A 24,349-nucleotide genomic window follows, 5' to 3' on the forward strand; every position below is an offset into this window, starting at 1 on the left:
ACAAATATACGCGATTTAAATCCGGAAAAATAGTTTCATTTCCTATAAATACTTAAGATTTCTCATAGATGGCGCTACGGCTAAAAAGTCGTTGAAAAACTAAATACAAAGACACGACAACAAGCACATAGAAAAATTCGTGAGATCCGCTGATTCGTTCCGTGGCTTAGTTGGTATAGCGTCTGACACGGTATGCTAGAAGACGTTGGTTCGAATCCGGCCGGATTGAAGTAATTTTTTCTGAGTGTTCGATCTTTGTATTAATAATTATAGAAAAGTTGGTATTCTACACTAACCCGGCCGGGGATCGAACCCGGTCCTCGGAGATGGCGACACCATGAAAACCGGTGTGCAAGACACTCGATCATGGAGGCCGTCATACATACATTATTATTTGAATTACTAACCTTTGCTTCGAAGGCGCCCTGTGAATCCAATGTATGCAAATTCTGTTCCATCAAAGCAAGCCCTACGGCGTACAACGTCGGCTCGTCCAATTGCAATACTGATAATGCGACCCAAAACAAATGGTTATGTATTGGTGATTCCTGTATGAAAAGAAGTTGAAAGTTATTACTCTTATTATAGCCTGTCTTTTTTGAAAACGGAGTAAAATGACAGTTCATTGCACAGTGTTGTGATTGCAGTCGATAAATATTCTATCGACTGAATTTCGGTCGCGCTTATGGAATAATTTATTCATCCAATTACTGAGCACAAGCTCATTTGAATTGTCAATTTTTGTAAGTTTATACATACATACACTGTATTTAGAACTACATTTATGAAAAATACAAAGAGGAGATATTTTTTACTTCAATATAGACAATCAAATCCGGATTGGCGACAGGTCACAGGCACTATTCGCGATCGGCGAATGACCCTTAAGCTAAAGGGGCAAATTTACAAGACCGTGATTAGACCTGTCATGTTGTACGGATCAAAATGTTGGGCGATGAAAAGGGAGGACAAATGAACTGTGCATGTATCGGAAATGCGAGATGGATGTGTGCAGTGACGAGAAAGGATAAGATAAGGAATGAGGACATCAGGGGAAGTTTAAAAGTGGCGCCAGTGACGGAAAAGATGAGGAGTAATAGGTTAGCGTGGTATATCATGTGACGAGAAAAGTGTTAGGTATGAATGTGGAGGGATATAAGGGGAAAGGAAGACCAAAGAAAAGATGGATGGATTGTGTGAAAGATGACATGGATAAGAAAAGTGTGAGTATAAAAATGACGGCTGATAGGGGAGAGTGGAAGAAAAATATATGTTGTGCCGACCCTACCCAGGGTCGGATAAGGACAGGAAGAACAAGATAGATAATCAAATCCGGCTAAATCAAAGCTTTTATTGATTTATTAATATTCCCCGATCGATTTTCATTAGGTCTCTGGAATCAAACTCACAACGTTCTACCAATTACAATTACTAGTACTAAAAAAAGAACTTACCGGTCGTAGCAAAGGTTGCAGTCGAGTCAAGCACATAATGAGAGCTTCTAACAACGCAAGATCGTTAAAAGATTCTAAAGCCTTTACTAATATTCTCAGCAGTTGTTTCATGTCGCCGTCACTCACGTTTTTACCTAAAAATAATAATAATAATGTGTCAGATAACCACACCAATTCATCATCAAAAAAATAACGAATACAAATTTATATTTCGACCCCTTATGCTCGGCCGATTATGCTCATTTCAGTGAATTCAAAAATTTTAAAACGCTCCTTTGTAAACTTGGCAATTTCGACATACGATACTTTACGTAGACAGGGGTCGATTTGTTATTTGTATTATCCACATAAGACAAAAGTATTTATGTAGTTTTTTTATTTTCACTTCGCAACGCACATGTCTGTCACTCACTTGGCTAGGGACCATTGAAAACCAGCGTCACAGCCTAGTCTTGGTTGTGGTTTTAGCTGAATTCTATTTTTATCATCATCATCATCAACCCATTTCTACGTCCCATTACTGGGCACAGGACTCCTCTCAGGCTCACTTTTGGCCTAAACTCTCAAGTTTAGGCCAAAGTTCGCCACGCTGGCCCAATACGGGTTGGGGACGTTTTAAGGGTAGTGGACCTTGTATGACGTGCAAGTTTGTTCACAATTTTTTTCCTTCGCCGATAGCATTATTACAAAATTCAAATATAATTTCGCACATAAATTCCGAGAAACTCAGAGGTGCGAGTTTTGAATTCGAGCCCACGGCCTCTACTTGAGAAGCGATAGGTTAAACCATTAGGCATCGAGTATATAACCAGAAATAGAGACGAAATGTCATTTAATTTGTTTGAAAACTATTCTGCCATATCATTGCTGCGACAACTGTGCTCCGATTGGCCAACCCAAATTCGAAACAACTGACGGGTGTCGTCAATGGGTCTCGTCAATTGTTTCACTTCAATCGACCAGTTAACTTGAGCTTTGCTATAATAGACGAAAATTGCAAAATTACATATTTAATATTTAATTACCGATGAAATTTGATTCCGTTTCTTTTGTAATTAGATGTTTTGCTGTTTTCCCCACACCACCGAATGGAACAGCACGCCATTGTTAGAAATATTATCTTTATTACAATAAATACAAAATATTTTTGGAATATACACACAGTATGCACACAGTGCAAACGAGAGTTGATATTTATAAATGATGTATCACTGATGGGTTACCAGGAATATACGGTTCTTATTTCGTCTCTATTTCTGGTTATATACTCGATGCCATTAGACTACCACGGGTTCACCTCACCTGGTCCCAAGGTACGTAAATTCCCTGTACTATGAATACTAGGGCCTACATTTATTCCTCTCGTGAGTTTCGGTGTAATTTGTGGTTGTCTTATGTGTGTGTCCATGGCACCCGCGACACAGTGTTTTCCCTAGAGCGGGGCTATAGATGTGTATATTATTATAAGATAGCACATAAATCGGAATTCCAAATAACATGGCGACAAGAACTCTAATCTTTGTGCTTAAAAAACGAGTTAGAAAACTTTCTACAAAATAGTGCTTACTAATACATCCATAGACAATCAAAGCTCGTGGCTGTAAAGCTGGGTTGAAACAAAACGCAAAACTCTTCGCCAGCGATGTCCTGGAAAAAAAAACAAAAAGCGATATTAATGAAGTTATGAAAATATCATTCATTCTTTATTAATCGCTCATTATCTCAACCATTGTGTTTAAAATACTTAAGGATTACGCAAACAGAAGGCGGCCACGCATTCATAAGTTTTACATTCACTTCTACTTGTATGAGCTTTGATCGACGCGTATGGAACACGTCACGCATTCTAGAGTCAGGCAGCATCTCTAATGATTTTGGTAATCATTTTTTAATTTTCTTTTCCAAATATTCATACCTTTTAATTAATTTTTGAAATTCTTATAAATTTTAGTAACTTTTTATAATATTTTTAACCGACTTCAAAAAAAGGAGGAGGTTCTCAATTCGACTTTTTTATATTGATAAATTTGTAAATCGATTTTGATGGAATTTTTTGTTGGAAAAATGGTACCCCAGTAATGGTCCCATTTAAATTTGAAGAAAATATTCCACCTCTAAGGGTGGTAAACTAGGGAGATGAATCCGGTTTCGCGCACTTTTCGGTAACCGATTTCAATAAAACTTGGTAAATAGATGTGAAATTGAAGTGAGTTCGTAGAATACTACGAACTTTTGAGGTCGGTTTTTTAGTACTCTTATTATAAACATTTTTTTTAATTATTGATGAAAACCTGTGAGTTAGAGTAACCGTGTGGCTCTAGGACGCTACAGTGCCAAAATCTTTACGGACACATGGTGTCTCTAAGACTTGTGATGGGTTAAGAAGACATAACGCCAACGCGTGAATGCGTAACACGCCTTCTGCTAGGCATTCACGCGTTCAGAAGGTTGATTGCGGAATCTTACCAAGTGTCCAACCAGTCGCAATCAGGAATATCTCTCATACAAGCCTCCATGATCTCGAGTAACGCGTCAGTGATGGTTTCCAAGGACTGCAGTGGCAGTCTTTCCCTGTCCGTGTGCGTGGTAGGCGCAGGCGGTGCTAGCATCGCCGAGGACTCTGCGCAAGCGCCGTACGCGTGTTCCGCGTGGGAATACCTGCTGTTGAGCGTATAAATATACAGTACAGTTATGTTGGGTGACTTTGAACACTTTTGTAAAGATTTTTTACGGATATTAAAATAAAAATATATTGGTCTTATATTTTATTATTATTATTATAGTTTATATTTTATAAATTAAATTTTTATTGAATTCAATTCAATTATTTTTTGTGAAATTACTTGGTACTTGGTACTTGGTGTAACGGGCTGGTGTCCGCAACTCGACGACAAGGCGCCTATTTTGCGTGTGAAATTACTCCACTAGTTTGTTATAATTATTAATACAAAGATCGAACACTCAGAAAAAAAGCCTTCGATCCGGTCGGATTCGAACCGACGTCTTCTTGCATACGGACATTTAGAGTGAAGGTTAGCAAGTGATGCATTTTAATATCTATTTAATATCAAAATTTTCATTTAAATATACAAGCCACGACACTTTGAACTGCACGACTATCTCTCATAATGGGTACTACGACATAATGGGAACGCACCCTAAACTGCAGAACGAACCAAGTGACCTTACGAATTTTTTATGTGCTTGTTTGCAGATCTTTGTTTTTATTTTTAACGACTTTTTTGTCGTGAAACATTCAATGATAAAAAAACTTAAAAATTACAATGCATTTTTTCAAATATTTATTCTGATATTTCCTCACAGAAATATTGCGTCATGAAAACAACTTACCAATCGTTGTTATGCCTGTGGAACCCGCTCCTGAATGCGGTGACTGCGGCCGATTTCACTTTCGATATGCCGAACATCTGATAGAACTTCGGCAAAGCGAATTCATCCAATGACAACATTAAAACGCGTTGAGTTTCCTCTGTCGACCAAAAAAAAATTTATTTATTTCCATATTGCACATGTCGTCGCTTAAGTGCTAAACCGCCGCATGTCAAAAGTTCACCTTTTTACAGGATAGGCGATCAAAGCTTTCGACCTCAGTTTTTAGCAATTCAATATTGTTTTATTTTGAAATACCTATGTATTTATACTCAAAAGATGTGTATTTTAAGGCTCTATAAATTTGTGAACACAGAGACAACTGTTTAGCTCAAAAGTTAGCACAAAGTGCAGAATGCCAAACAGGCATTTGCGTAATTATTAAAGTTTGACCGTTTTTAAACACATTTTTGCAATAAAAACATTTTTGAAATTTTTTGTGATGCGGCGGTTTAGCATTTAAGCGACGATGTATGTACATTAACAAGATCTTATAATAAAATTTAGTATGGTTCTTACATGGCCCTGGCAGGTGTAGCAAAGAGACTTAAAAAACTAATTATTAAATTATTATACTTTGTATTTAGTTAATAAATAAGATTGACGACGTGAGTTTTCCGTGAGTTGTGACTTTTCAATTACAAATTTATTTGCAAAGTAGTATAATTTTTGGATAAAGTAGTTTAATATCCAATGAGCAGTAATTGCATAAGGCTCAACTTACAACGCTGCGGAATTTGATGGAAGCTAACTTGTGGAACGAAATTGGTGAATTGTGCATACCATAATAAACCATAATACCTTTATACAAACTAGATACGAAAATTAATTATGCTGTGGTTACAAAAACTCGCTTTCCTTCCTTTCCGCTGGAATGTAAATTCAGCCTAAGAATTCGATTTTAAATATAATACTCTCTTGATTTTATTTCTGGCATACATAAAAAAATGTTACTTACCGCTGAAATTGGGTGTGTTACATGTACAAAGAGAGTGTATGATATTAATAACAAGGCCGTGCGTCGAGGCTCTCATTGAAACCGTACCAGAGCAGACAAGAAACGTTACAACGTGGAACAGGTATGGAAGATGGCGCGCCACGTCCAAACAGTTGTTGAACGACAACATCAACTGAAATTATAATTTATTATGATTATTAATACAAAAACTGAACACAAAAGAAAGTTTCTTCGATGGGACTTGAACCCTTGACCACGCTGTACCGTAGCACTGCTCTAACCAACTGTGCTGCAGGTCAAGTTATCGAGTTGACGAAATTCTCCTATGCGTTGGTGGTTGCGCAGTGGTAGTGCCCCTTAGATATTTGCAATTTAAAGCTATGAGTGGCACTATAACTGTTATGGACAGACATGTAATTTACCATCAGGTGCACGACTTGTTCGTCCCGTCACTTGATGTTAAAAAAAAATTACCTTACGACAAAATGTCTCTTACAATTATATGGACGTCGGGTCCGCGCTAAAAAGTATCCGAATTATAGGGCGTTAAAATCGTATACAGAGCGTCATTCACGCTCTAGTCTTCGTTTGTTCGACTGACAGCGAAGCAAGCAAAATTAGACAGTACTGCGATGACATTACAATTTAAATTCAACGTTTTAGCTTTTTCATATTCCTTGACATGTCACTACGTTTAAATAGGTTGACTTGGGACATTTTTTTCGTGGTTTTTGTATTAGACCCGTCCATTTATTTGTAAGTCAATGCTTAGGACAATTAAAATTTCCACCATGACCGGGAAAATGACTTTAATTAAGACAAAATGTCTCTTAGGACATTTAAAATTTCCACAGTCGATATAAGGATAATAATTCCGTCGATGTATCGAATTTTGAAATGTCGTAAGCGACATTTTGTAGTAAGGGACATTTACAATTACGACAAAATATTCCTTACGACATTTCAAACTTCCAAAAAATATGACAACCACTTTGAAGCCGGACAATACTTACCAAGTATCTAGCAAGTATCGCAATGTCATCCCACATCATATGCTGCTCCAACATGGCCGTCGGTGAGTGGCACGTTTTGTCTACTACCTGCCAATGTTTGAGGAAACATCATACTATAATAAAGTGCCACAACTCAGCTGTAATATAGCACATGATGAGCTAATCGTTAGGCTGCTAACAGATTGACTAGATGTTTGCAGTTAATGCGCAAAGCCGTAATCAACTTTTCACGCATTAACTGTCATGAAGTCAAAACCGACTTCATGCAGTCGAGACCAACTTCATGCAGTTAATGCGTGAAGTTGATTATGACTTCACGCATTAACTGCAAACATGCAGTCAATCAATTAGCAGCCTTAGCCTTGTTGACAATCGTCAAATTAACCATTAGTTACTATGGTGAAAACACTGCATGAACAAATACGAAACCGCTCTGTTCGTAACGGTGGCACTTCATGACAAACTATAGCCTGCTTTTTTTGAAGACGGTGTAAAATGACATTTATAGGGTTGCCAGTTTTCATAAAATTTTAAATAGTTATGTAGTTGTTGTCGATAGTTTTATCGATAGATTGTAAATGATAAAATTTCGCCAAAAATGACAGAATTGTAAATGTTACGACGTTCTAATGATTACTAATTGCGTTATTGTCATCTATCTTCTTATTTTGACAGTTGGCCTTCAAGCATCAAGATCAATTTTTATTCATGTATACATATAGATTATCTATATTGAATTAAAATGAAAAAGTTTAAAACTTGTCTCCTCTTTCCTTTTCAGAAACATAGTTCTAAATACACTGTGTATGTATGAACTTACAAAAATTGACCATTCAAATGAACTTGTGCTCAGTAATTGGATGAATAATGGGTCAAGAATGATTCAAATGAAACAAGTTCCGCTATTCATTACATAAGCGTGACCAATAAATATTCAGTTGATAATCGATAGAATATTTATCGACTGCAATCACTAGCTGCTCGCAACACATTTGCGCAGCTAACTGTCATGTTACGCCGTCTTCAAAAAGGACAGACTATAATGGGGAATTTCGCAACAAATAAATTAATGTCATGGTAGTAAAACATCATATTATTCATTGCAATCAATATTGGAACTTGTCTACATTTATAAGTACTATTATACCATTACAGTCCTGTATGAAAAGATAATGAACATAACGTGTTTTTGTATATGGAGATTTTCAAGTGTCATTAAACTTTAAAAGCTTACAACACACTTGTCTGAATACATGGTTATCATTAATTACAAGTTTCTTAACACTTCTTTAATTTCTTTTTAATTTCCCGATATTTCGGAACGGTGACACGCTCTATGGTCACGGGTTGACTGGCCAGCGACAAATGACAGTTTTAAGAACACTCTTTATTTCGATTACTTGTGGCATTACCATTGTCACTCACTTTTTCAGACAAACCACACTCACTGTATCCACACGCGAAACTGAAGTCAAACTATTTTTGTTTTTAATATTGCAAGCATAAGGACCCGATTCCACGCACTAGATATCCGGCTAATAATATACATATAATCCTTTAGCATAAAATTCTTGTCATGTATTATTTATGATGATTATCAAGGGCACTGAGCTGGTGAAATAGACAAATTAAAAATGATAGTTTTATTCCGAAGTGGAGTAAGCTAATAATGTATAATTTATCCTCTCGAAATATCTCATAATAATGCGAAAACGTAACAAAGTAGGAATTTGGAATTTTGAGGAGATGTAGGCCAATTGTTCGTACCAATTAAATAAAAAAACTTGTTAAAAACATAAATCAAACCAAAATAAATCTATTCACTATTTATCCTTAAAGAAACTTAATAAAAAAGTAATGCATTAAAAAAGAATAAAAAATATAATCCAATAAAAAAACTATAAAACAAAAGTGAACTCACTGTGGCCGGGGTAACGGGGCCCAGGATATTATTAGGCAGTTTGGATAGGGCCTGTAGGGGAAGACAGATATTGATTTAGTTTTAAAAAATGGTAGAAAAAAAGCAATATAAAGTTGAATGTGCATTGGTGAATATAAACGTACCAGACAGTTATCATCCTTTTCTACTCAATTATTCGTGTAAGTATGTACAGTCGACGCCCTAATAAATGAATTATGAATTATACCTGACTCTAACCGACTATTTATGTAATTGGATGTAGCTTCATCGACCAGCAATTTTATACAGTTTTTATTAATAATTATTATATTAATCATAGTTTTTATTTAACATTTTTTAAATAATATTTTACTATTCATATTTATGTGTGCTGTTCATCCCGATCTAAACTACAAATTATGAGTATATAATTAACTAATAAAGAGTAAAAGAAATAAATTCTGAAAAAACGCTTCAGCTGAGACTCTTACCTTTTTATCTACATGTGTAACTTTATTTAGAGCCAAATTGTTGTTATTTCAAAAGCTCTTTATTATTATTATCATTTGGTCCTGAATAGATCGATGTGAAGTAAGCTGTTAAAGAAACTTAACCTTTAACCTGTGAGCTCTATACTTTCATTTTGATATGTCTTCGTTTTTATATCATTAGTGAATGACGTTTTAAAAAACTTTTTAAATCAATTTGATCTTTAATTGCATTACATAAATTAAAATTTCCACTAACAAGCTGGTATTCCTTTACGCTTTTCTGTTGAAAGTGTAAGAAGGCTCTCAGAACCAAAAGGTCTGCTAATGGTTTGGATATCAGGGCGTCGACTGTACTTAATAATTTTACATATATTTTTTTAATATTTTGGGTTATGGCCATAGCTCAATCATATTTATTTGTTAATTAGTATTTTCGTTTTTTTATTGTAATGCAAGTCAATTAAATTCACAAAGTATGTAATTTGTTTTTTTATTTTTCATTTCTAGTCAAGGTAATGCATGTTCAGCTTTTAGATGAATTTTGCATGCCTGTTACGTGTACATGAAATGCGCAGGGTTTATTTGGACGTTGTGTACTGGTGCTACATTGTTTTTTACTCAACTTATTAAGTAAGGTCTCAAATTAGTTTCAGCGTAATACTAAATTGAATACAAAAGGCATGCACATAAAGGAGAATTTGCAATGTCACTGGTAACCGAAAAAGAACGTGTTGAAAATACTACTGTGTCTGCCTGCTTTTTGTGTTCAATAGTGCAATACCCTGTAACGAGTAATAGCGGTCATCTCTTTCGTATTATGCCTTCAAGTCTTAACTTGCGGGAGTTAATTGGCCGTACATTAGAACCGGAAATAGGTCCGTCTCGGATCCGCGACTGCCGCAAATTAAGAGAGCCGGAAAAACCCAACTTCAATTTAGTATTCGTATTCGGGAGTACATTATTATTTTTTTAATAATGTATTCCCGGTCATATAATCCGAGCCACCTCGCATTTTTGTCGTAAAGGGCAACAATACAAAAATAATGTTACGATCGAAGAAAAGTTTTCCCCCGGTTTTGCAAATCCAAATTCAAAAAAAAATAAGGACTTACGGAAAAGACATTTAGTATACTAGTTTCAAATTTGCGTAATAGTTTTTGATCAATCCAACATTGTTTAAGCTTATGGCACTTAATACTGAAAATGCGTGGTGGCTCCAATTATTTATCCGGAAGTGTATTTTGTTTTTGTGATTGTATTTTTAATTTTTAATCAGTTAATGACTTCAGATAAACAGTGCGAGTTTTATTCTAATATCTTTGAAACCCAGACCATAATATATATCTTTAAATCCCAGACCGCTACATACATAATTAAAATTCAGATATAACAAGATAATCGCACTGCTATTACAATAGTATCGTAACTCAAAATATGTGAAATCCAAGATTTATTGCTGAACGTAAAATTTGATTCTCTACAAGTCAATTGTAAAAAACAATTAAAATAAATCTCCGTAACTCAAGTAGGGAATTGTTTAGATGTCTGTAATAAATAAACTTTAACCTATACATAGATTTTAATAATATTACGCTGGAAGCGAGTAATTCTTTTTTCATCGATTTTGAAAAAATACACTTTTTGAGTTAATACACTATTGTTTTAACAGCGCGAATGTAGGAATATAAGGGGGCGTACAAATCTGATCGCACAACGCAATCCACGTGTGCAGCTTACGAGTCTTTCGAAAACATTTGCAGTGCATTCGCTAAATCTGTACACACCTTTATAGAAATATATTTTCGTAAGCAAAAAAAAAATCGTTACTCAATACATAATAGCGGGATATAATAATTGTGTGTCATGAATATAACTTAAAACTCTTAATAAGGTAAAGTCAAGTGCACGCTGGGATTTAACTACACTTGAGATTTAAATTGAACTCTATGTCACTTATGATAAGAATGCTTCTAAGTCCAAAGCGTAAACACCAAGGTGCTGGTGATTGTATCTGTGCATTGACACAAACACATATTTGCCGAAGTTATGCACACTAAAAAACTACATACAGACAATTGAAAACATCTCTTCCTTTTTTTGAAGTCGGTTAAAATGTTTAAATCTTACCCTGCACATTCGTCCTATAATCTTTTTAGAGACCAGTTGTACGTTAGCGGATGCAAGTGCGACTGCTGTGTCCGCCATTATTTCCACCATCGGCGAACCAAGACCTGATACAATAAAGACCAGTAAAGCAACAAGAAAAAACTAACAATGTGAAAGTTATGATTATGCATATAAAGATAGAACACAGAAAAATTTTCGTCGATTCGGTGGGACTTGAACTCACGTCCATGCTGCACCGTCGCATTGCTCTAACATTTGATCGCAAAGCGGCATCTGCGTCAGTTGTGATATCTGTAAAGGAGTCGGCTGCGGTGCAAAGATTATTCTGTTTGGCCACCGACGCAGTTTATATAACCTACATAAACTGCCTCTGTGGCCAAACGGTTACCATGCCGGATTGCCACGCAGAGGTCCCAGGTTCGATTCCCGGGTCGGGAGAAATATTTGTATGGTCTACATTTATTTATCTCGTGAGTTTGGGTGTAATTTGTGGTTGTCAATGTGTGTGTCCATGGCACCCGCGACACAGGGTTACCCCAGTGCGGGGCTATGTTGAGTGTGTGCGTTATTATTATTATTATTATATTCAAAAATCTCTCACTACATCTCATGAGATGTCGCTATTCATTGTATTTAATTTTTTATTAAATTTATATTCAATTATTTTTATCTTTGTATTAACAATTGTAACAAACTAATGGAGTAATTTCACATAAAAATAATTGAATATCAATTGAATAAAAATTTAAAAACTGAAGAACTGAACTTGAGTTTTTCCCAAAAAATCTCAATAAATAAATATAATAAATAAATAAATACTAGCCAACATCACATACGTTGCTCTGATCCCAAAGTAAGTAGCTAAAGCACTTATGTTATGGAAATCGGAAACAACGACGGTACCACAAACACCCAAACCCGACACAATATAGAAAAGTTAGTTTTCTACACTGACCCGATCGGGGATCGAACCCGGGACCTCAGAGATGGCGACACCATGAAAACCGGTGTGCAAGCCACTCCACCACGAAGGTGGTCAAATATGAAAGTTGATAAACTAGGGAATACGTAGGCGAAGTAATAGTACCAAATGTATAAAAAATCTGAGGCCGCCAAATAGAACCTTATAACCTGAAGCAATTTAAAATAGTTGGATTTTTCATAAATCGAATACTTACCAGACTTGACACTCCTCTGTATAAAGCTATCAAGCACCATATCAATCAACTCAGGTACATTCCCTATAGACCCCCAAATCTTAGCCTGCACCGAGGGGTACATCTCAGTTTCTTCTATCGTCAGTGTTATCAGCTTTTCTAATATGCCTAAAACTTGTTTCTGGCGACGGGACTCGTCAGATGGTTTGCAAAACCTGGTTATAAAAAGGTGAAAAACAATTTAAAATCAAAATTTATAGCCAAGCCTTGTGCTTATTGTGTGTAACCATTAGCATTTCAATGTATAGTCCAAGCACATGGCCAGAACAAAAGTGAATTGGATGAAAGGCTTATTCAAACAGAGCAACCTAGCGCTCTGGAACAGTTGGATAGTAAGAATGATACGATTTTGGTAACATCATTAAAAGAAACAAACACCTACACCAACCTATTTACATACATATACAGTATGATATTTTTAATTGGGACAGTACGAAGAAATCCGAAACCATTGGAGATTACAAGCAAACTGTCTGAAAAATCATTAGGTCTTATTTTGTGAAAACAAATTGACATAGTAAATTTTTGGACATGCGTGATTTGTCTATAAAATTGAATAATATTCACATTTTTTTTCTAATGCTGATCGACTCATTTTTTTATAAGGGTAATTTAATTATACCGGAAGAAAAAATCGAGACAAATGTTTTTTCATACAATTTGTTACCTTGATAGAACTACTTAATGTACAATCTCCTCGTATCTCCTATGGTTTCAGGTTTCCCCATACCTGTATCAGTTAAAAATCACACTATATATATCCACCCGAAAAAATTGCCCTCCATCTGAGGCAGACGAGGTAAAAATAAATTAATAATACTATTTGGGGACCCTATTTATGTAGGTTTAAAATAGAATAACGTACCTCACTAAATTGGCCAACCAAGGTGTCATGTATTCCAAGCACAAATGTTTAAGTTCTATTGTGGAACCTCTGAAACCCTGTAGAAAAAAAATACTGTATAAAACACAAGGATTTTTTCGTCACAGCAAATAATTGTTAACAAACTAGGGAGTTTTCTGAAACATTTGTCTTAAACTAGGGACTTTCCTGAACGGTTCGTCTCAAATTGGGGATTTCCCTGAATTTTAAGTACCAAACTAACGAAACTTCTGGGACATTACTAGAACACTCTTGAATTCATGGCCAAACTACGGGCAACAGTCAACACTTTAATGCAAACACCACGACACCATACATATGACGGCGGCGCCGTCGTGCTCGTCCTCTTGTGCTGCATGGAACTGGGCAACGCGTGCAGGAGTGAGCGGCTTGTTATGCAAACGGGATGGGGGCGGCGCGCGGCAGAACAGCGGGGCACTCTTTCCTCTGGCGTGGCGCGATTATGCACCAGTGCGGTTATTAGTGAAAGTGATATAATTGGCTGTATAAATTTTTTTTTTTTTTTTTTTTTTTTTTTTTATATATACTAAGCTCGACAGATGACTCCGTCCCACCTGATGTTAAATGAAACGGAGTCCAGACGCAAGGACAACTGGTGCAGCGTGAAAACAACGCATCATCAGTCGCCCTCACCCTGCCGGCCTACAAGGTGCTTCTTCACGCCTCGCTTGAAGGACCCCATGTCATAGGAAGGAGGAAATACGTGTGCTGGTAGATTGTTCCATCTTTTGGAAGTGCGACAAAGAAACGAGTCACCAAATTTCTTTGTGCGCGATGGAATGCTAGAGACAGTATAGCGGTGACTCCGGAGAGCAGCACGCGTGCTCCTATGGAGGAAGGGAGAAGGTGGGATAAGGTCAAAGAGTTCTTCAGAGCACTCGCCGTGGTATAAACGGTAGAAAGCGCTGAGTGACGCAATATCTCTACGCAATTGCAGAGGTTCGAGAGTATTAGTGACCTCTGCATTGCCGATAATGCGTATAGCGCGCCGCTGCAATCTGTCCAAGGCATCGAGAAGGTACTTAGCGGAACCGTCCCAGAGGTGCGAACAATACTCCACGCACGATCGCACTTGTGTCTTATACAAGAGACACAACTGATCCGGCGCGAAGAAGCGTCGCACTCTGTTCAGGACACCGAGTTTACGTGAAGCTGTTTTTATCACGGCTTCAATATAGTCCCTCTGGTTCAGATCGCAGCGAATCTCCGTACCGAGCATGCTAATGCTGCTCTGTAGGCTAAGTGGTGTGCCCTGAAGAGAAGGAAGGGGAAGGAATGGTGTCTTTTTTGCCGTGAACGCGCACACCTGTGTTTTCTTGGCATTGAACTCAACAAGATTATTGGAGCCCCATTGAGATATGAGGTCCAACACCCGATTGAGCTCAATGACAAGATTCACTCGCTTCTCTTCAGTCTCGACCCGCCCAGCCGCAGGGTGACCATTATACCCTCCGTGCACTGTACTATCATCTGCATAGCAATGAATATTTCCAAGTGGAAGCATATCATTGATATGCAGAAGGAACAGCGTGGGGGATAGAACGGACCCCTGAGGGACACCAGCGTTCACTGACATGAATTCCGAAGCGCATCCGTCTGACAGCACTCGGATTCTGCGCTCATGCAGGAAGCCAGCGACCCAGTTGCAGAACTGGGCAGGCAGGCCGTATGACGGGAGTTTGGAGAGAAGAGCTTTGTGCCAGACCCGATCAAAAGCCTTGGCTATGTCAAGGCTAACAGCCATCGACTCGCCACGCTTATCAATAGCCACACCCCAGAGATGTGTAATAAACGCTAAAAGATCACCCGTTGACCGTTTCGGCCGAAACCCGTATTGACGATCGTGAATTAAGGAGTGTTCTTCTAGGTAGTGGATTAGCTGTTTATTTAAAATCCGTTCCATCACTTTACACAAAACTGAAGTTACGGCTATTGGGCGGTAATTATTCGGATCTGATCGATCTCCTTTTTTGGGGACCGGTTGCACATTAGCCTTTCTCCAAGATTCCGGCACACAACCTGAAGAGAGCGAGAGGCGGTAAAGGCGCGTTAACACGGGGGACAACTCCGCTGCACACATTTTCAGAACGATTGGAGGAATGCCATCAGGACCATTAGCTTTCCGGACATCGATTGACTGCAACTCTGCACGGACATCACACTGCCTGATTTTAAGATCGGGCATTGTGTGGCCACAGTGAGGAATTATAGGTGGCTGTGCATTGCAGTCGTCGATTCGGGAGTTAGCCGCAAAGAGTTTAGCCAGGAGATCGACCTTCTCCTGCGGCTTGTGGGCTAAAGTTCCGTCAGGACATCGTAATGGTGGCAGCGAGGGTTGGCAGAAGTTGGATTGCACGGCTTTGGCCAGACGCCAGTAGCTACGGCTGCCCGTAGGATGCGTCAGTAGTTCTTGGCCGACCCGAGCAACGCGCTGGGCATCCGCTCTAATGTAAGCCCTTTTGCAGGACTTGGTGGCATTATTGTAGGCTGCTTTCAGCGAGTGGGTTTCGGGATCTCCATGTGCTATACCTTTGATCCAAGCGCGATATGCCTCTTGCCTTTTATCAGCAGCACTGGCACACTCGCGGTTGAACCATCGGTTGCGTCTGCCTTTGCCGATGAGATAGGAATTTGGAATGTAGTATTCCATCCCTAAAACTATCTCATCAGCAACTGCAGCCGCACTAGCTGTTGGGTCCTTCCCACTGAAGCAGCGCTGCCCCCAAGGAACGGATGCGAAATAATCCCGCATACCATCCCAATCTGCCGACGAGTGGTGCCAAATCTGGCGTTTCGATACCGCGGAAGGCGGTAGCGGGTCCAGAGGCACTTTACTGGATACCAAGCAGTGATCAGAAGATCCTAAAGGAGCTCGAACCTCCACTCGGTAACCAGCTGGACGATTCGTCAGCAGAAGGTCCAACAAAGAGGGCGCGTGACCGACTATATCTGGGATCCTGGTGGGCTGGTTCACCAGTTGAGTCAGGTCGTGCGTGAGGGCGAATGCATGGGCAATTCTACCAGCATGGTCAGTTTTGGAGGAACTTAACCATAACTCGTGGTGAGCATTGAAGTCCCCCAAAAACACCAATTCCGCCAATGGAAACCGCTCCTGCGCATCATCTGCTACCCGACTAAGATGGTCCATAAGTCGAGTTGTCTCCATGTCGCCATTATGGGATCGGTAGACGCAAACATAGACACGGCTATGAGAGCCCAAGTCGACGTGTACCACAAGGAGGGAAAAGGAAGGGTCCTCCAGACAGCGCAGACGCCGACAACAAACATCCGCCCGAACGAACAAGCAAACTCCGGCTTTGGCTTTGAAGGATTCTTCAAGCACAAAGCCCGGATAGTGCAAGTAGCCTGTGTCGGCCGGGCAGATTATTTGCGTCTCCGTCAAAAACATCATTGCTGGCCGTGCCGTCTCAAGATGGTGGTGGACGGCATTGAGGTTTGCATGGAGTCCGCGGATGTTAGCGAACTCGACCTCAAACGGTTTGGTTGTGGTGGGGGTGTGCACCGCTGTTCGACCAGTTTTTATTTTAAGCGCTGTCATGGTGGATAAAAGGAGGGAGGTGTGAATCGAGGAAAAGCTACCGCGATGCAGATGGTCAAAGTGTGGCGGCCTGTTTCGCCAGAGATCTGCCTACAGATGAGTATCATTAACCCGCCGGACGGAAGGGCCCCCGAACCCCCCCGGGAATGGCCACCGGGACCCCACCTTCCGGTCACCAACCGGCACGACGGACCACCCCGAGATTATGCGTGGCATGGTGAGGCAGCCTCACGAGCTGGTTAGACTCGCTTGGGCCCCTGTACTGTGCCACGGGCGGCCAGCGGAACAACCGTTTCTACGGGTCTCCCTGGCCGGCGGGTTATCAAAGTCTTCCTGGCACTGGTTCGACGGAAGCCTCCACAGACCAACTGCATCGCGGCAGCATTCACTCGAGCTCTGGTTATACGCTGGCTGATCCCGAAACGCGACCGACAAGCGGTCACTTGACGGGTTTTACACCATGCGTACGGTGGTCACTAACCAGACGGGCCATGCCCTACCACGCAGTAGAGCAGATGGAAGCTCTAAAATCCGTTAGTCGCCTCTTACGACACCCATCGGAGGAAAAGGGGCGGAGAATAGTATTCTTTCTCCGTCTCCGCACGGATAAAAAAAAATTGTTTGCGAAGTCATGACGCGTCGCGACGCTTCGACTCTGCGCGAGTGTGAGTTGAGCCTAACGACGCAGATGTTCTTTTACAACGTTGTTTACAAGATAGTCGGCTGACGGCACGTGAGCAGACTTGTGGGGATGTCGCCTTATAAATAGGGCTGCTGATTGCTTTTTTTGATTGCACACATTAGAGAACGAGTCACTGGACACAAGACAGCTCCACAATACTGCCGTTTACTCTATGCTATACTACCTGGTTCTGTGATTATTGTACCTCTCTACAATAAACGAAGTACATACTTTCCGTGTTGCGTTTTGTTTTCAATCTATTCTAAAATGTAGTTAGTACCCACCATGGGTAGTACTTCTAAAGAACCACCTGGGCGTTTAGACATTTTGATCGGAACTATTCATTCCTCTCACTATCCTAGAAATACAATATTATTTTTATGATTCTAAGTGACGAAACGAACTAGTTGTGCACCTGGTGGTAAGCGACACGCCTGTCCTTAGCAATTGCATTGCCACTCAGAGCTTTAAATGCAAAGATCTGAGGGGCACTGCGCCCGTTATCCTGAGACATAAGTTGACAAGTCCCACGTGCCTGTAATTTCACCAGAACCCTTACCCATTAAAACCGGAATGCAATAATTCTCACATTACCGCTTGGCGACTAAAATAGGCAAGATGGCAGCACTTCCCTGGACGATCTCTTTCACATGGAGCTACTAAATCTGTTTTATACCAAAATATGTGGCACTTGTGATTGACGAATTTTAAACAGTGCTCATATTTTGCGTTTTCAATGCTGTCGACGTAACTTAAGAAACTTTATTTCTAGGGTCGCTAAAACGCTACATTCCAACGTACCTGAATGCACTCCTCCAAAAACTCTAGCGTAAGATGTGGTTCGTTGGCAGCCAGTTTCTCACTTATTGACTTGATAAAGATGGTATTGTTTGATGGTATACATAAACCTACAATGTTACAAAATTATTAAAAAACTTGTCCTAGAAACAAATTCACATAAAAAATTATTTATTTGTAATCAGGTTGCGGAGGTCCATAAATACTTGCCTTATAGGCTAACATACATAATATAAAAATAAAAAAGCATAAGTAAACATAATTATTTACACGTATGGTCACACGCGACGTGTGATGCAACGCCGGTGTCCGGTAACCGGCTTTGAAAACGTTATGTACCCGACATCCTTCGTGGTGTAAAAATGGATGTAAAATGGTTGGGAAAACGCACTTAACTTTATGTTTTAAAGACAACAAGAAGCAAAAGACAAAACCATTTTTTTTTTAAATATAAGACTAAGGTGGTATCGATTTAAAAGAAATTATAGACAAATTGTCTACATGGCCGAACGATTACCATACTCGTCTGCCACGCAGAGGACCCGGGTTCGATTCCCGTGCCGGGAGAAATATTTGCATGGCTTACATTTATTTCTCTCGTGAGTTTGGGTGTAATTTGTGGTGGTCTATATATGTGTCCATGGCACCCGTGACACGTGGTTTACCTAGTGCGGGGCTACGTTGAGTGTGTGCGTTATTATTATTATTATATTCCAATCTACGCTTTTTACTGCACTAATTCACCGGTAACCAGAATCTTATAATGACGCACCTGAAGTTTCAAGCAACTGCCCTTCAATTTTCAAATGAAAAGTTGCAGTCAGAGCACAAAGCTGGTTGTAAGCAGCAGTCCTTAAATTGGGGTCACAGGAACCGAGATTTAATAGCGCCATGTTCAACAGTGTACCGGGGACGTCTTTTGGACGGATTTTTTGATGAACTGAAACTGTATCCTGGAACAAACAACAACATGTACCTGACACAAACAACAACATGTACATGCAATGTAAGCGCCATTTTTGTAATTTTACGAGGAAGCAATTTGTGTCGAAAAGCAATTTGTATGCCAATTAGGATAGCTCGAAATGTTATTAAAACTCAATTGGTTTTATTTCAAGCCATTCTAAATGTTGTACATGCTGCATTTCGACATAAAATCGCGTCCCCTGTAAAATTACAAAAACAGCACTTACAGTGTAATGCTTCTCAGGTATGGAATATTAAGGCATGTACGTCGTGTCCGTTTAGAAGCAGTAGAGCTCCTTGTGAAAGAGTTCGTCCAGGGAAGTACTGCCACTTTACCCATTTCTGCCGCCAAGCAGTAATATTAGCATTATTGCGTTCCGGTTTTGAAAGGTAAGGCTGCTGGTGAATTTACAGGCACATGGGACTTGTCAACTTATGTCTCAGGGTGACGGGCGCAGTGGCTGTGCCCCTCAGATCTCTGCGACTTAAAGCTCTGAGTGGCACTGCAACTGTTATGGACAGGCGTGTAGCTTACCATCAGGGGCACGACTTGTTCGTCCCGTCACTTGATATCATAAAAAAAAGTACGGTCACACACGCACACGCTACGCACGAATCTATCGAAGGGTATGACCATGCATTGTTATGGATAACATGCTTAGATAAACCTATATCGGCCCACGTTAGGCGAATCAGAATTGGTAGAGGCGAAGCTGCAAAGCCTTGAACACCGCCGTAAAGTTGCCTGCTTATTGGTAGTATAGAGGATGTATCACGGAGAGTTTGCGATGGAACTGCATAATTTGATTCCGCCTTCCCCTTTCCATCATCGGGGTACTAGACGTGGGCTGGGATTCCACCCCTATGTTGTAGATATTCCCAGAATTCGCACGAAACGTTTCGCTTCGAGCGGTTAGAGAGTGGAATTCCCTACCTAAGCACTTGTTCCTCGAACGCTACAACTTAGACCTTTTCAAGACGAGAGTGAAGAGGCATTATTTAGGTGTGCATGCTACATCGTCGGCCTCATCATCACTTTCCATCAGGTGAGATGGAGGTCAAATGCGCACTTATTTTTTATATAAAAAAAATAACTTACTGGTTGGCTTAGTTCCCATCTGTTCCTAATATGTATTATAGACTGCACAATATTGTCGCAGTCGTTGTGTATGAAACTCAGCGGCGTGGCTTCATTGATTATTGACAGTGAGAACTGGTTATCGTCCACAAGACACACCTGTAAAACGATAATTGGGATTAAAAAATATAACTTGACTTAAACTTTGACATTTTTGACAAATAGTTGAATGAATGAAGGAATGACAATTTATTACTCTCACAAGGCTTACTTATGACTAAAATACAGTTTTTTGTTAATGTTATGCATACTGTGAGAGTATGGTGTCAGTACTAGAATTATATCAACATAGGCCGGAAAAAGGTGTTCCAAATCTATAGATACATTTATAGATATAGCGCCAAGGAGTGACATACGAGTTGTTAAACCACAACATTTTAATTCATTACTTTCCTTGAATCACGGATCTCCGGAAATGGTTTTACTGTATCGTAGGACAAAGCTACTCACGTGATAGTTTTGTCCTACGATGTTGGGCGACGTTGTTTAAGTCAAATATGGTTCTTAAAGTAACTTATAAAGCCGCATCAGCATTTAATAATGCTGATGCTAATGCATCTTCGTCATTATCATCATTTTAATAATAATAATAAGAAGCGATGCAAACGAGATGCCAACGCGATACAAAAGCGATGCATGTTTTAAAATAATTAACTAATTTATTTATTTAATGTATTTATTAATTTCACAACAAATTACACCCATACTCACGAGAGAAATAAATGTAGGCCATGCAAATATTTCTCCCGGCCCGGGAATCAAACCTGGGACCTCTGCGTGGCAGTCCGGCATGGTAACAGTTTGACCACGGAGGCAGTTATATAAATTAACAAAAAATAATAATAATAATAATGTGCATAAGCCTATACAGATTTCTCGTACATAATTATTCAACATAAGCGACTGTATCGATGCAATCGCGCGTTTGTATCGATGCAATCGTGGGTTTCACAAACTCACGTTTGCATCGCTGCTAATAGTCGCGTTGTGTAACAGCTCTTACGGTCGTATTCCAGAACTCTACTCAATACTCAAGTCAGGACTTGAGTATTGCAGTGAGCACTGAAAATCATACTCAAGCCCTTGCCATTAGGGTCGTATTTCCAGTGCTTGAAATCATACTCAAGTCTGCTCAAATCCTGACTTGAGCATTGAGTAGACTTCTGGAATACGACTCTAAGGGTCGTATTCTAGAACTCTACTCAATACTCAAGTCAGGACTTGAGTATTGCAGTGAACACTGAAAATCATACTCAAGTCCTTGCCATTAGGGTCGTATTTCCAGTGCTTGAAATCATACTCAAGTTTGGTCAAGTCCTGACTTGAGCATTGAGTAGAGTTCTGGAATACGACTCTTAGTCACAACTAAATCAAATTGTGAGCATGACTTAATAGCGTTTTCCGTTTACAAATATCTCTGGAGCAAGTAGAGACTTACTTCGTCGATTTCGGAAGCGTAATAGACGTCGTTTAACAACACAGGTAAGCCGAGCACTTTTGTTTTTTCTACCGATGTAATTTGAAGAGCTGTCGGCCCCACCTGTTAACGAGACATAATTTATTTACTTTGTAGGAGGATCACGGAAGAATAAACAATGGAAGGACCTTAAGCTTCGATTATTATCGGAACCGATGCCACCAAAACTCACACAATTATTATGTTAAACACTATGAAACCTTGTTTCTAATTTAAAAAGAAATAACAAATTCTGCACTGTTAATGCAATTTAAACTTTATCATGTTGGCATATCGTTGAAAGTTCAATACCACCAGTACGCATAATTGCAAGTTACGATGCTTTGATGTTCTATTGAAATTTCAATCAATATGCTGCCTTCTAACAGTTAATAGCTGAACGACGACAAATTCGAGATGTTCGCTTAATTCTCCAATTATAACGCTTTTATAAAAAAAAAAAAAAACAATCTCAAAAGTTCGTGGAATTAGATCTATTTGCCAAGTTTTATTGAAATTGGTTACCAGAAAGTGGTGAAAGGTGAAATATTTTCTTCAAATTTAAATGGGATCAATACTGAGGTACCCTCTTTCCAACAAAAAAAACCATCAAAGTCGATGCACGAATGCCGGAGTAAACCCGTAACAAACTTATAGATACAAATACAGATAACTTGGGAACCTCCTCCTTTTTGAAGTCGGTTAAAACACCATATTGCAACGGTATAAGGTTTGTTTTCGTTCCTTATAACAAAAAATCTGTTACGATTAACAGAAAATTGAAAATTTATTATAATTAAATAAGGTAAATTAGATACATATATACATAATATGAAACACCACAATGGATTGTGCACTCCAAAGTAACAAAACAAGTCATTTTTCCACAATTTTCGAGGTTTTGCGCGAGATAATTGGCACGACCATAACATACAAAGCGAAAATGGCGGAATGGAGGACAAGTATGTTGAACTCAACGTACTGTTGGCGCACGTGTCACGTTAAGCACTTCTACTATATTTATTATGTGGGGAGGATGGTTGCTTGATGGTCAATCAACAAGTTGACGATTGGCATCATTTAGACAAATTGTACGGTTAAGATAAGAATGAAAAATAATCTACCTCAAATAAAAATAAAATAACATTACGCAAAGTGTGTAAAATTTCATTGTACATTATTTGCTTATGGAGTGTGTTCGAACGAAACCTACCAAGGTATAACTTCACAGGGTGGTTTTAGTACATTTAATGTTGGGTGGTTTCAATCCGTTTTGTCAGAGCCAACAAGTAGTGCCGCGAAGATTTTGTAGTATTTTAATTGAACATTATGCTAAAGGTTATTTATACATTTTCTGCGTACTTGTATGACAAACTGTTATAGTGACCCATTTAGATCTCGAAGGTAGTCTCGATCTATGATGTTTGAAATAAATCTTGTAAACGATAAATGTGTACAAATGTTTATTTAGAAAGAGCAAGCCCTAGAGTTTCTTGCTCGTTCTTCTCAAAGGAGCCTTACGAACATGGCTTGGTTGAATCCGCATAACAGTGAAAGTATCATTAGTATACGGTGTGAAAACACGATTCCTAAACGTTTTCACGATAGAAAAAAAAACACATACTTCGAAATTTTACAAGAAACCGCTGAATTCAATAGGTGCTTTACATATACCAATGATTTTTTTTTTACATCAACTGAACTAAATAGGACACGTATACTATACGACATTAAACAGAATTAGGATTCCAATGTTGTATTAATCAGTACACCAGAATTGAAACGACTAAAAGAAGCATTTCAAAAACGTGTATAGATCATATATTTATGCGCAACGTAGCTGAGCGAAATAACCGTAGTCACACAATAAGATCAGCTGTGGTAGAAGATGCGGTGCGATTTAGCGCTAAACAGTGCAGATACAGTTCAACGATATACATTCGCTACCATTTTTAATAACACAAAAATAAGACAGGAGCTTGCTTGCGTTGACTGGAGCCCGGTTTTGCATATACCCGAACCAAATACAATTCTTAATTACATATTGAATGTGTTTGAAAACATATACAGTAAGTGTAAAGAAAGTAAAAATATATATTTAAATAGGATAAAAAAATGTAATTGAATATCTAATAAGTTAATTGTAATAAGTTAATTGATATGACTAGAATGAAAAGTAAACTTCTAAAATTGCATTTATCAGATGTAATAAATAAAAAAAATTAGTTAATATACAAAAGGTATAGAAATAGAACAAATAAACTCATGAATAAAGCCAGAAATAATTCGATAAAAA

At 38.9% G+C, this 24,349-nt stretch overlaps 1 protein-coding gene across 1 annotated transcript in view; it reads right to left on the reverse strand.

Annotated features, from left to right (window-relative positions):
* LOC113232147 (neurofibromin) overlaps positions 1 to 24,349 on the reverse strand; it is a 103,323-nt gene that overhangs the window by 26,804 nt on the left and 52,170 nt on the right. The window contains exons 31-45 of the mRNA XM_026466785.1: positions 22,036 to 22,137; positions 20,559 to 20,696; positions 19,266 to 19,446; positions 18,497 to 18,603; positions 13,416 to 13,492; positions 12,512 to 12,705; positions 11,334 to 11,437; positions 8,737 to 8,787; positions 6,816 to 6,902; positions 5,803 to 5,974; positions 4,806 to 4,944; positions 3,921 to 4,115; positions 3,022 to 3,101; positions 1,455 to 1,588; positions 408 to 548 (exon numbers count right to left, since the gene is read on the reverse strand). Of these exons, the coding sequence (XP_026322570.1) occupies positions 408 to 548; positions 1,455 to 1,588; positions 3,022 to 3,101; positions 3,921 to 4,115; positions 4,806 to 4,944; positions 5,803 to 5,974; positions 6,816 to 6,902; positions 8,737 to 8,787; positions 11,334 to 11,437; positions 12,512 to 12,705; positions 13,416 to 13,492; positions 18,497 to 18,603; positions 19,266 to 19,446; positions 20,559 to 20,696; positions 22,036 to 22,137 (1,902 nt within the window). The remainder of the gene's footprint in view (positions 1 to 407; positions 549 to 1,454; positions 1,589 to 3,021; positions 3,102 to 3,920; positions 4,116 to 4,805; positions 4,945 to 5,802; positions 5,975 to 6,815; positions 6,903 to 8,736; positions 8,788 to 11,333; positions 11,438 to 12,511; positions 12,706 to 13,415; positions 13,493 to 18,496; positions 18,604 to 19,265; positions 19,447 to 20,558; positions 20,697 to 22,035; positions 22,138 to 24,349) is intronic.

The sequence above is a fragment of the Hyposmocoma kahamanoa genome, unplaced genomic scaffold, assembly GCF_003589595.1.
Source record: "Hyposmocoma kahamanoa isolate Upper Pololo Valley unplaced genomic scaffold, ASM358959v1 67, whole genome shotgun sequence".
NCBI lineage: Eukaryota > Metazoa > Arthropoda > Insecta > Lepidoptera > Cosmopterigidae > Hyposmocoma > Hyposmocoma kahamanoa.